The 13,994-nt window shown below is 34.4% G+C and overlaps 1 protein-coding gene across 2 annotated transcripts in view; it reads left to right on the plus strand.

Moving 5' to 3' along the window:
- The window catches only part of LOC136246903 (hemicentin-2-like), a 22,664-nt gene extending 10,807 nt beyond the window's left edge, over window positions 1-11,857 (plus strand). For both annotated transcript variants that reach the window (XM_066038496.1, XM_066038495.1), the window contains 11 exons: window positions 1,775-2,050; window positions 2,348-2,644; window positions 3,638-3,910; window positions 4,947-5,237; window positions 7,271-7,540; window positions 7,805-8,098; window positions 8,621-8,929; window positions 8,987-9,256; window positions 9,321-9,458; window positions 9,790-10,509; window positions 11,401-11,857. In XM_066038496.1, the coding sequence (XP_065894568.1) occupies window positions 1,775-2,050; window positions 2,348-2,644; window positions 3,638-3,910; window positions 4,947-5,237; window positions 7,271-7,540; window positions 7,805-8,098; window positions 8,621-8,929; window positions 8,987-9,256; window positions 9,321-9,458; window positions 9,790-10,509; window positions 11,401-11,609 (3,347 nt within the window). In that variant the 3' untranslated portion in view covers window positions 11,610-11,857. The remainder of the gene's footprint in view (window positions 1-1,774; window positions 2,051-2,347; window positions 2,645-3,637; window positions 3,911-4,946; window positions 5,238-7,270; window positions 7,541-7,804; window positions 8,099-8,620; window positions 8,930-8,986; window positions 9,257-9,320; window positions 9,459-9,789; window positions 10,510-11,400) is intronic.
- The last annotated feature ends 2,137 nt before the right edge of the window (window positions 11,858-13,994 follow it).

Below are 13,994 nucleotides of genomic sequence, written 5' to 3' on the forward strand. Positions count from 1 at the left end.
ACGTAGAAATTTTTATGTCACATGTCATAGAGGTTTATGACATGTCATATGTCACGACATAATTAAAGTTTCACAACTGAAGCTGTTACTTATGAAACTGCATAGCTATTTTGATTGAAATGTGCAAAAATATCAACTTTAACATCAGCAATATTAACTATGACATCAATAACCAACATTGCTCATACTTATTTTTCAAATTTTGTCATATTTATTGAATCAAATTTGATCAAAATTAATGGAAAAGTGTGCATTATTAGGAGATTTTTATGTCATGACATAAAGAAGCCTATGTCATATCATATCATGGAGCTTTATGTCACGACATGTTGTATGTCACGACTATCTTGGCATCCTTACGTGGCACTAACCCTTTCTTTTGGTATGCGTAGGTTGCAGAGATGCTTTTCGAACAGCTCTTGATTCATACTGCTGTGTAAAGGGTTGAACATAGCTGACAACGAAACGTAATGGAAACTTCAGTTTTCAGACGATATAGCTGGGGTGCGTGGCACCATTTCAAATGCAGTATGTGTCACCAATCACAATAATATTATTTACATAAAAGTTAACAAACAAGTATTTCAAAAAAAATTTGAATTTATAACTAGAGTAGGGACCATAGCACATCGATAAAAAGTACTGAAACAAGCTGGAGTAGTGCACGATATTAAATCACAGTAAAACAATAAGAAGTGTTATATCCCTACTGTACATTTCCTATCTTGGAGCACAGTAGGGATATAACACTTCTTATTGTTTTACTGTGATTTAATATCATGCACTACTCCAGCTTGTTTCAGTACTTTTTATCGATCTGCTATGGTCCCTACTCTAGCTATAAATTCAAAATTTTTTGAAATACTTGTATATATATACAGACCTTTTCCACAAATCTTTCTCCTGCTCATAAAAAATATATTGCAATGTTAACAACCTTTTAAACTTTTTGAAACATTTCTTTTAGTGTCCACAATTAAATGTCTTGTATGTTAATGTTCAGACCAGTGTCGGAGGAACTGTAGTTAATGTGAGGGTGGCTGACCAGAGTATAGAATTTCTGGCAGCTTAATCAGGCTTAATCAGGCTTAGGGGGCTGCACCCCCTAGAAGCTGTAGCCATTTTTAGCTTTCATGATTCCTTAAAGTTCACCAGAATTAATTTACAGGAAGTATTTCAACTACAATACCAACTTTATTAATCAAAAGTATTTAAAACAGTTTATTTTCAGTCAATAAAAACTTCTTTTGGCAAAGCTTTTAGCCATTGACTATAGGTTAATATACACAGCTTTTAAAAGCAGTACAAAACAGCCTTTAGACACCTGAAAACATGCATTTGGTACAGTGGTAAGAGACACCAGCTTATAAGTAAGAGGTCAGTGGTTCAATTCCCACTGTAGGCAATACATATATTTTTTTCTTCGATTTTAGATTATATATTTTTAAGGAACACATTATCATGAAGGACTTTGACTGCTCTATTAGGGTATTTAAGTGTTCTATTAGAGTATATCAATCTTTTTCACAGTTTTCAGCCCCATTCCAAGAAAGATAGTTTCAGTAAGATATTTTCTGATGGTAGCTAAGGCCCCTTACCAGACCTCAGCCCCTTAAACCCCATCCCCTTCAGCTCCCTAACCCCCCTCCCTCCGCGCCTATGGTTCAGACAGTATCATAATTCTGTAGCCAAAATAATTATGAGTTTTTTCATATTGGTACACCCTAAATAATTACTTTTCATGTGATAGTGCTTTGCGTGCTATATTTTACAGTGAATCCACCTCATGTCCTCATGCATCCTGTGTCAAGAACAATCAACCTAGTCACTAACAATGTTAACATGTCACTATCATGTGAAGCCAATGGACACAACTTGAAATATGCTTGGGAAAGACTTAACAACACTCTTCCTAACAACACCAGAGGTGCTAACACAACTACACTGTATTTTACTTTACTGGAACCTGAAAATGCTGGTAAATATCGTTGTAGAGTATACAATGATAGTGGATATGGATACTCTGACTATGGAGTACTGCAAATACATGGTGAGAATCATTAGTATAAAAATAGTAAATTACCGTGTTTTTCATCCTAAACTGTGTCCTAGCATGCAATGCCTCAGTGTATGACAAACTGACTGGCCAGCTCTTCCAAATATAATTATTATTTATTTGCTCACTTAACTAGCTTCTTCATAATGTATTAAATATTACCACAGTATAGCTATCACATACAGTGCATGTTTTATTAATCTACTGCAAGGTTTGATGAGTCAGACATCAAATCTGTACTCAGTGTGTGATCTATGTACATATATTGTGTACTGTGTGTTCCTTTTGTAGTGCCTCCTCCACAAATTATTACACAACCCAAGAACACAACAGCTGCTGATCCATTTGGTGCTCATTTCACTTGTTCTGCAAATGGATATGGTGAAATAAAAATTGACTGGTACAATAAAAATGTGCAGGAGAATCTTCCAGCTAAAGTAATCATATCAGAAGAACATTCACTTGAAAGTGTAACAAGTGTCTTGTTTATCCCTCATGTTACATTAGAAGATGAAGGTGGTTACTTTTGTTCTGTAAAGATAGGAAAAGTATCTACAAAGTCTAACATTGCTTATTTGGACCAAATCAGTAAGTACATAATTATATTTCTGCACCTATATATATATGTATTACAAAGTAATTCCAATGTGATTTTGTACAATTTGTGATCAATAGAAAAAGGAAGTCATCATCACTAACACAGATGACTTGATGACTTGCTGACCAGCAAGTTAAAATAAGTAAAGGCATAATAGAATGCATATTTTAGGCACTATTTAATTAGTTCTATGTTTAACCTCGAAGAGTGCACAAAGGTAAATGTGTGATTTATTATTTTTCATATTATGTAACAGATAAATAAGCTAGCCATATGACCTATCTATAATCTATTATAGGCAGTGATATCTAACATAACTGCCACTAGTTATAGTATAGCCCAGCTGCAACTTACTTTGTTGGTTCTACGTATATACAAAGGCAGCAAATGACTTCCATCAGTAATTTTATTGGAAGAAGGATTTAACTCGGATGAAAACAAGTTTTAAGTACTAAATTAAATCTTATTGCATGCTCACCACACGTAGCTGGATAGAGTGTATGTGATACTTCACAAGACAGTATACGTAGGTAAAGAAATAAAGTTACAATAATTAGCTATAGCAATAAACACATAATTACAGTCCTGAAGGTCTCCCAGTGTCTTGCACTGGTAGCCATAATTAATTACATACTAAGTACTGTAAGTATAGTATCCTTTCTAAAATTGATAAACTATAGTTATATTTCTGCATTGCAGAAGTTCCAAAAAACACTCAGAAAGTGATGACATGAGATGATAATAGTAAAGATCAGTAGATCAAAACTAATGTTTTAAACACCAAGTTTAATTAAATTTCAAGCATTTGCCCTTGTTTTGCAAGTCCCAAAGCTAGCAAATGACCAGTTATGAGTGTTGCACTTGCTCACTGTACAGTTATTCCAAACAAATAAATTTTTAAGCATTTGTTCACATTTACAGAGTGTATGTGTACTGATATCATTCAACACTGCTTACACATACACATTTTTTGCCCTTTAAAGTGAGCCCAATGATCACAGTTGACATGGATAACACTACAGTCAACTTGTTGGTTAAGAATTATAACCTCTCTATGAAGTGTTTACCATCCGATACTGACTTGGAATACCAGTGGCATAAGAAGAACTCATCACTACCATCATCAGCAGTTGGAGGGAACACTTCCAACATGACAATTTATAGATTAACACCAGAAGATGCTGGTGAATATCAGTGTTTACTCACTAATGCCAGTGGAACAATTGCATCTGAATTTGTCACTCTACAGATAAATGGTAGGTGAACAAAGAGGTTGATATCTAGTACTGGACACTGATATGTAGTGACTTAAGTTTACACGAAGAAGAATGAGATACTGCATGTACATAATATAGATCAGCAATACGTAATTAGGGAGCAACTAAAGAAAAGATTAATCTTAATTGTATGTTGGAAATATCCTTAACATAATGGTCAGATATGCTTCTGAACTTGTTATAATTATACAAGTACATTAAAACAGTAAGCAAAATATTGAACGTGGTAAGTCAGACCAAAAAAAGAATCCCTGTAAAGAAAAACAGGTGAAGAAAAGAGCAAATAGGATCATCCCTAATAGCAAGAGTGAATAATAGTAGCTGTAGTATACAATGATTAGGACAATGCCTATTGTTCTTACAAATCAATGAAAGTTACAGTGAAATGGCTATAAAAGTCTGCACATATGTATTGTCATTATTGCTTATCATAAAATTTGTGTCATTGATTTTTGTAGCTCGGCTCTGTTGGCATGCCATATATTTATACTAATTAAAGTGTGGTCATGAGTGCAATATCAGAAAAATAGCATGAGGGCATGAGCGAGAGGACTAATACAACGGGAGGCTAAGCTGGGTGCTGTATTTGGCTCGAGACTATGCCAGAGTTCTATTTTTTCTCATATAGCACAAGCGTGGCAATGCTTTAACTGGTTTAAAGTGTTCTCTGGTCATCTTTGTTCAGAACATTCATTTTGTAGACTCGAACTGTTTTCAGCAGCATCAGACAATAAGTAAGTGCTAGTTTGGTCATAAAACAAACAGATAACATCATTTTGGCTATATATTTCTAAAATGTTTCACACATAATAAACGGTGCTGTATTTTCCACATGCAATGCTGTATTTTCCTTCCAGTGCTGTGTGGAAATAATATAGCACTCTTATTCATTTGATCTTTGCCCATGCAAATACTTTAAAACTGTATTTGTGAGTGTGTATATTCATAAGTATACTGACACGTTATCATTTACAACATGTATATTTTAATTTCATGTGTTTTATATCCTAATCAGTCCCTCCACCTGAATTGTTGATTCCTCCGGAAAACATAACAGTATCCGCTTATTCTGAAGTAGCACTTTCTTGTACTGGCAGAGGTTTTGGTGATGTTAAAGTTGTTTGGACAAAGCCACCATCTAAAGTGACCACAACTGCACTATATGCTACTGAGAGATATGATGATAGGATAGTCAGTACATTAACAATCCATCGTGTTGTGGAGATATATTCTGGATCTTATTGCTGTGCTGTTGTCAACCATGTTGGATCTTCAGATGTTCTGTGTGCCAGTGTACAAGTCAATAGTAAGTATGTATAGAGCACATACATACCCATTGTAAGATCCTGATATAGGAGTCCACCCACATATCATCATCTGTAAAATCCTCACTCACTATGAAATAATTGCCTCCAATGTTTACAGGACACTAGGACTAATCCTAAGGACTTATTCAACATATTCTATCGTATCCAAGAACTTGCTCTATGTTACACTAGTGCAATCATGACTGACTTACTGTAGCCAATTATGGAGGCCTTACTTACTAATAGATATTTCTATTCTAGAAAAAGTCCAAAGGAGGGAAATGAAGTACATTTTAAATAGCTACCACTCACCCTACAAACCAGACTAACATAACTTGATTTACTCCCTTTAACATATCAATATGAACTGAAAATCTTACAAAACTGTTTACCCCAACTTCAACATTAAGAACTACAACGACATTACAAGTTTGTACCAGATGCTAGAACCTGGCTGAAGCGGCTGTTTGCAATTCGCATGGGGGGAAGCTTTACAGAGCAGTTCTTTTTGCTACCAAACAACAATGTGAACTCCAGGGAAGATACCTTGCGAGTAAAACAGTACAAATTTATACCATTACCATCGCTTTGTTTACAATTATCCCATCAGAAATCACTACAAGTTTGCCATTTTGTGGCATGATGTAATGAAACACAACAAGTTGTTACATCATGAATATATTTTATGGGATATTGATTAGCACTTGTATGGTTTGGTACACTGTCGCTTTAAACCAAAACATGCAGAAGTCACAGATGGTTTCTCTTTGCTTTGGTTTCTGCCAAATCATGTAGCTTCATTAGTTGAGTTAGCAGACCACAAGATAAGAGGCACACTGAAATGTCCTTTTTGTAATGTAAAATAGTTTCTTTGTTTTTGTACAACCAAAATAAACAATCCTCTTTATATATACATATATATGTATAGGCTTACTGTACTTTCTAGTCATTAGTTTAGATCATTCATCTGAAGTATAGACGTAAAGTGCAGATTGATACTAAGTGTCTGTACTATTGTCATATACTTATACCACATTAGCATAGCACTGGTGTTCAAAGTGCTGCTTGGAATTTAACTTGCATATTGCCAGAGCAATATCATTGGAACATAGTTGGTTCATGGATTTGATTCCCAAGATATGATACAATTTGACTCGTTATATTGAGTGACATGCCTGATGGGGCATTTAATTGTGGGTTTGGGGTAAATTTACAGGTTAGGCTAGGCTTAGCATAATGCTAAGTTTTGGCTAGTCGACAGTTACTAAATGAATGATCAGTGAAATAATTGTTTCGGCAAAATGTGGATGTGTATTTCTACCCACCACATTTCAGCCATTGAGCATACCACAGAACAAAACAAAGAGGACAACTAGATTTAAATAGGCGAGTAACTTATAGTCCCAACTGTCCTAATAGCAAAGTTAGTATATACTGTAGGTTTAATGTAGTATAAAACATAAAACTTTTTAAAAAAAACCAGATCCCACAATCGCAATTTTTCTGGTGCTGTATGTGAAGCATAATGACGTATGAATAACATTCTAATGGCTATTAGCCCATGCTAGTAAAACTGCTATTGATCATCAGATACTGATATATAAAAGGAAAAAGGTGAGTGCACTGTAGTTCTTTAACCTACCAGGTGAGTGTGCCTATATACATCGAATCACTTAGATAACAACTGCGTCAGGTTTTACTGATATATACACCCTTACCCCTCGGGCCTGCAGCCCTCATGCTTTAGGTGTTATATATCAGCTAAATCCCTTGCAACCATGGTATTATTATTAAATAACTCATGGTTGCAGTGATTGAAAATTATGGTATAATCATCCATGCTGTTTTCCATAAACATCTACTAACTGTATAATCCATACATCACTCTTGTTACTATAGTTATGGAACAAACAACAAAATCAGATACTTTGATCCTTGCACTCAAACTGCAATACAAATAATGCTGAAATGTTGCATTTAGGCATTGCTTGTATGCCACATTATTAATATGTGCTATCTCTTTATTTTATAGTTCCATGTCCAGAAATCTCTCTTTCTCCAAGCCGTAGCATTATCTTAGCTGAACAGTCTGCAACTTTTACTTGTCAGGCATTCAGTTTTGGATCAATAAATTACATCTGGGAGAGAGATGGCAACCAGATACCAAGCAAAGCTGTTATTGATGTATGCAGTTCAACACTCACTGTACCAAATGGTAGTCAGTTTGATGAAGGACTCTACTGCTGTTTGGCTACTAATGACTGTGGAACAGTCAAAGAGTGTGCAATGTTGTCTGTTACTGGTATGTTTGCTGCACTGTGTCTTGTGTGGCAATTATTGTGTAACCAGTTACCAAAAATAGAACTCAGCAGGTTTATAAAATGACATCTGTGCTATATATGTATCGAGTATGCATCTTCACAATTAATCAGGCACACATCCACAGCACTGACCTGTAGGTCAGCTGTGAGTGTGTGGATCATTCTTTAACGTATGATAGTTACTCACTGTCTTAGAGCTCTGTCTTGTTTGGGATTATAATAATAATGTGTTGTTCATTTACCAGCTACACCGATCATCACCTTACAACCACAAGGGACCACTGTATATGTTGGTACTAAGACGGTTACAATGAGCTGTTCAGCTGTTGGACATGGAACAATCAAGTACCAATGGGAGAGATACTTGATCAATACTAATGAATGGACAACTTTACCAACTGACCAACAGTCTGACAATGCCAGTATATCAAGTTATAAAATTGAAAATTTAAACAAAGACAATGATGGAGTTTATCGTTGTGGAGCTAGTAACATTGATGGAATCAGTTACTCTATGAATACAACTATCACTGTGTATGGTAAGGATCATATTTGCTGTTATATGAATACATATTGTATATACATATTTACTGAGGCTATTCACAATACAAATAGTGAATTATCAATGTTTAATGAGAATATTATATAACATGACTACTTCAAGTGTACGTAAATAATGCCATTCTCTCTTCTGAAGTCGTGTGCATGACTACAATCCTATTCTGCTCATCATTTGAGCATTTTAAATTAAATTTACTGTATACATATATACGCATGTAAGTAAGCATCATTCAAAGTTGAGATTATTCCACTGGGGGAACATGTGGTGAGCTGGCAAGGATGCTGGAACCAGTATGACAATGAGAAGTTTTATATTTTATGAATTAGTTACAGAGTTACAAAATTATTACTTCAGCAAGCTGTTGTAAGTGTAGTATGCTATCCTTCCAGTTCTATAATATTTGTTTGCTCAAACTTGTTACTAGTAATACAAATATGTATAATGTTATATTAATACTGTTATACTATCACATCCGTCTTTTAAATTTGCATATTAATAGGTCCACCATCAATCACCTCACCTACTACTGAAATAGATATCATAGAAGGTCATGAGCTGATACTAACATGTGCAGCTACTAATGATATTAAATCTCCCTTCAATGCTGACATATCATGGTATGGCTCTCAAGGAAAAGTCATTGAAGAAAATAAAAATATTGAAATATCTGCAATAAAAATTGAAAATGTACTGACATCAGCATTGAAATTCAAGTCAGTTAATCACACATTAACTGGAGTAAGCAAATGCAAGGCTTCCAATCATCCAATGTCTTCAAGTGAATTTAATTTCACAATAACAGTTGAATGTACGTAAGCTGTAATATGCAATTTAATGCTGTATTAAATAATATCACTCTTTGTAGATGCACCAAGAGTCTATGTATCACCATCCAGCCCCTTTACCATCAAGCTTGGTCCAAAGTTTCTGTTACATTGCTCAGCAGAGGGAAGGCCTTCACCTACACTTCAATGGTATAAAAATGGACAGCCTTACACTACAGCAACTACATTATCAGTACAACAAATATTTGTGCCAAGATCATCACCTTCAGATAGTGCTCTGTATCAGTGTGTTGCTGTTAACAAAATTGGAGGAAAAATTAAATCAAATAATGCTAGCATTGATTTTCGAGGTTAGAGATGATTATACCGTTCATAGTAAATTTCTATTATGCAATTATTTGTTGTCTTACGTAGTTATTGTACCAACTGAAGGACCATGTGCTACAAACAATGGAGGATGTGATCAAATTTGTACTGATGAGTCTGGAATTGTGCAGTGCTACTGTGAAGCTGGATACTTCAGTATTGCATTCTTGCCTACGAAATGTTTTGGTGAGTCACATCATGATCAGCAGAAGTAATAAACCTCTCACCATTACATTAAATGCACATTAAAATTACATCAACACAGCTAGAACAGGGTGTAATGCTACTGTATATAGCTACTGTATAACTTGTAAAAAGCACTTTGTATATGTATGTGAAGAGTGAGTATATAAACAAGTTTCTCTGAGAGTAATATACATTTATGTGTAGAATATCCGTAGCTAGTGTAATTCAGAATTTTGTTTAAACACAACCCTAGATATAGTTCTACATGTATGGTTGCATTTAGTACTTGTAGTGCATTTGACAAATGTGTCTGTATTGTGTGTTACTACAGAGGTGGATGAGTGTCTTTACAAACTGGATAAGTGTGAAGCTAGCTGTATCAACACTCCAGGAAGTTACAAGTGTTCTTGCCCATATGGCCAAGTACTAGCATCAGATGGTTATGGTTGTATACAATGTGCTAATGATACATCAGGAACTAATTATACAGAAATTCAACCACCTAGAGTTATTGATGCAAATGAGAATGTATGGCATGTGGCAATATGTGGTACTAACTCCACTACATGTTCAGGCAGTTTAATCAATGATAACTTTGTGATCACATCTGCTAGTTGTGTGTGTGATCAAGTAACATTCCCTCAATCAGTGATGGTGAAGATGAACAAAAAGTTTGGCTGTCAAACTCAGGAACTTGATTCTATTGATTACAATGTTATACAAATAATTTGTCACCCAATGTATAATGACACTACTTTAGCATACAATGTTGCCTTATTGAAATTGGGTAGAATTGTTGACACCAGCATCTTTAAACCAGTTTGTCTTCCAACAGATCGGGACAAAGGCATTACCTCCATCAGCAGATTTTCTGGTGTGCACGGATATGAAAACTTTGATTATGTAGGATCAAGTATTGGCCATAGTGACATCATTACTCCTGATGTTACTGAGGAACTGTATATACAAGTTACTGAAATCGTATCCAACAACAAGTGCAGCACTGCATATGGTTATGTAGTAGTTGTTGATAATAAAATGATGTGCACAAGTAAGTATGATATGAGTGATTGTGTACAGAACTACAGATGTAACTGTCTTAGCCAATTACTATACTTCTCTTTCTGGTAACCAATTCACTGTATCTCCATGAGTGGTTAGCTATTGTATACTCATGCACTTTCCTTTTATGCTGGAAATAAAGAGTGATCGGAGATTCCTTAGGTTTTTCAGATACCCTATTAGGCATCACAGGTCATTGATATGACCACAAAGCTTATTCTGGGTGAATATTGCTGCAATACAACATGGAAGAGTTACTTGATATAGATACCAATGCATCATGGAAGTGTATCGGCTATGCATATTCAATCATCTAACTCTGCTTTTATCTCAATCTGTACTTATGCTCCAAAATCTCCTAATTAATTATTCTTGCAATTATTTCTATTATTCTCAAAGTTAATCTTGTGTTACTTATTATCCTAAAAATTATTCCTGAAATTTGTGTGAAATATAAGCATACTAGTTAAGATTTTACTGCTATAGTTGACTGCTCTATTAGAGTGAATGACTGCTCTATTAGAGTATCTTGATCTTCTTAACTGTTTTTATCCATGTGCTGTTTCAGCAATGATTTTTGTGTTACATTACAAGAAAATCTGATAATTATTTCTTGAACTCATCCTGCAATTCTTTCAAAAAATTATTCACAAAATGATTCCAACATAATATACACAAATCTGTATACTGTATACATGAAAAATGTCTTGTGGCCTTAATATTGGCTATAGGTGGGAATGTCTGAAAAGCCTGTGAATTTATGACCATGTGGTTATCAATGTATGCATGCATGTACTGTATTCCATAGGCATTAACTATTATGCCATGATGAATACCTCACCCACTACATCAACATGACATTATCTGTACACTTATACAGGTTCTGGCAACTACACAAATTGTTGGGGTAAGAGTGGATCACCAGTTGTGACTAGCAGTGAAGTAGCTGATCATGTGATACTAGCTGGAATTGCTAACTACAGAGAAAGAAAAGAACAAAACATGTGTTTATCCAGTGTACCATACGGTGTACATACCAAAATGGATGATGGTCTTCAAGAATGGATTGGTGATCATGTGATTGCCTGATCCATGGTAACTAAGAACTGTGGCTGATTACCAGTAGTGATCTGTATATCAATCTTTAGAATTTAGCTCTCAACATTATAGCTTTCTTTATGCATGTATTTGTGACATAATACTTGAATTTTGTATTGTAGTTGAAAGTTTTTTTGCACAACACTGACTGTCTATAGTTCTGTATATAGTAACCTTTGAAATTAGCCACAGACAATACAATTCACTTTTTTCATAACTCATAAATTCATAACATCTGACGAATTTAACCATTTTACATGGTGTCATATACTTATTTGGATAAGTGGAGACTACAGGAGGAAGTTATTAGAAACAATGTAAGAACGTATAGTTGCTCTGTCTGTACCCATGAGCTTGAGTCTACAGTTTTTAATACTGTAAGAGATAGAGACCATCATTTTATTGATGAAAATTGAGTGTTACAACAACAATAATGTGAGGTGAGTCCTCAGACACACACTGCCACTCACAGGGCAATGCTCCAAGAGTGGGTGTGGCAAGGGAAAATTTACAAAAATATAATATTATATACGTATAATTAATCAAGTGTCAACATTCAAGAGTCCATTCAGAGTAATCCTTAGCCAAAATATTCTTCTGGAAGTGGAGATAGATATTGAAGCTGCCAAGTCAAAAATTCTCCTGCAGCTTGACTTAGATATCATGGTGGTCTCATCAACAAAAATTGATACAGTTTTGAAGGGATGATGAAGAAGGTGATAGGTAGTGACCTAATACACTTAGTTCAATTGTACATGTGCTGTAAAAACAACGAACTCCCAGTCGATAAAATCCAGACTGTATTTCTTGGTATTCCTTTTCCCTTGTTTACGTTCCCTTGCAGACTCAAGGTTTTGAACCAAGTCAAATGGACAAGTTAGCTCCAGCATAGCCATTGATTTGTTGCTCTTGTTGAAAATAACTAACCATATTTGTAAATTAGCACTCCCTATACGGAATAAGATTTTGCAAATTGAATCTACTTTTAATAATAGTGTACATTGTACATATCAAATTTAGCCACAAACTGTACAGGTTTGAGATACAGGAATCTTTAGTTCATAATGAACATGTGTGTTTTGATATGTTGATATAGGTACAGAAAGTGTGATGTGTGTGTGTGTGTGTGTGGGGGGGGGGGGGGGGGGGGGGAGTAAAAGTATGCATGAGGTGGTTAGAACATTTTCAGTGTTTACGCGTATAGTAATTTCTATTGTATTATTAGGTAGCAAAAAAATTGATCTTGCATAATTCAGTAGCTGTTAATAAAATTAATGTGAAGCTGTAACAAGTACAATAATAACTAGTAATGTGCATACTGTGTGTGTTGTGTGCGTTCATTAAATCTGGTAACTGCATCTCATAATAAAATCATTCAAAATTTAACTCATATGCTGTGGACAAGATGTGCAAAACATTCAGAAAAATGCTAACAATTATTACCAAGCCATATTGTATGTACTCTAAATCCTTCTCTGTAAAACTAAACAGTCATTAACTCTATAGAAAAGCAGTCAATTGCAACTAACTAAACTTGATATAACTAACAGAACACGTAACTACATGTTAAATATTAAAACTTTAAAGTAAAAATTAATGAAGAAAGAAGTTAGTGTATGTGACCTGATTTTGGAAAACTTATGATGTCATAAAGCATTCTGGCCAATTTACTGTCTAATACATTACAAACTATGTTCTGCAGGTAATTGAGTGTGCCAAATGGTGACAAATCACTTTGTCTTTGTTGACAAATAATTCCAATCTACTATAATATAAAAAAGAGTTCTAATAGTTAAATCAAGTGGTTCTTAGTACTTTAATTCAATTAAATTATGTGACCAGGCCTACGAAAATAGGACATGTGGGCACATAATTTTTGGCTACTTTTTCAAACTTATTCTTTTGAATCATTCAAGATTATCAATTAAGAGTGCACCAGAATAATTTTCAATATAATGCCAGAAATCATTATTCTAGCATTTTAAAAGAATTATTAAAGATTTCATGAATGAATGATCAATATACTCTAATAGAATAGTCACCTATATTTACTCTAATAAAGCAATCAATTCCTTTTTTGCATACTACTCTATTAAACAATTAAATATCTTGTTTTTGAAATAATTGATTTTAAAAAGCAGTTAATTCTACATTTCTATTTCAATTTATTGGAATAATTTTGAGAATAATGCATACATAATGCAAGCTTTTTCAGGAAGAATCAACATAACACACACAATTCAAATATCAATAAGATTGTGATACTCTAATAGAGCAGTCATCTACTCTGAAGACAAGTACTAATACACTCTAATAAAACAGTCAGTTCAAGATAGTATAATTATTTAATTAATCAGGGGCGGATCCAGAGTTCGG

Source organism: Dysidea avara, chromosome 2 (assembly GCF_963678975.1).
Source record: "Dysidea avara chromosome 2, odDysAvar1.4, whole genome shotgun sequence".
NCBI classification, from domain to species: Eukaryota; Metazoa; Porifera; class Demospongiae; order Dictyoceratida; family Dysideidae; genus Dysidea; species Dysidea avara.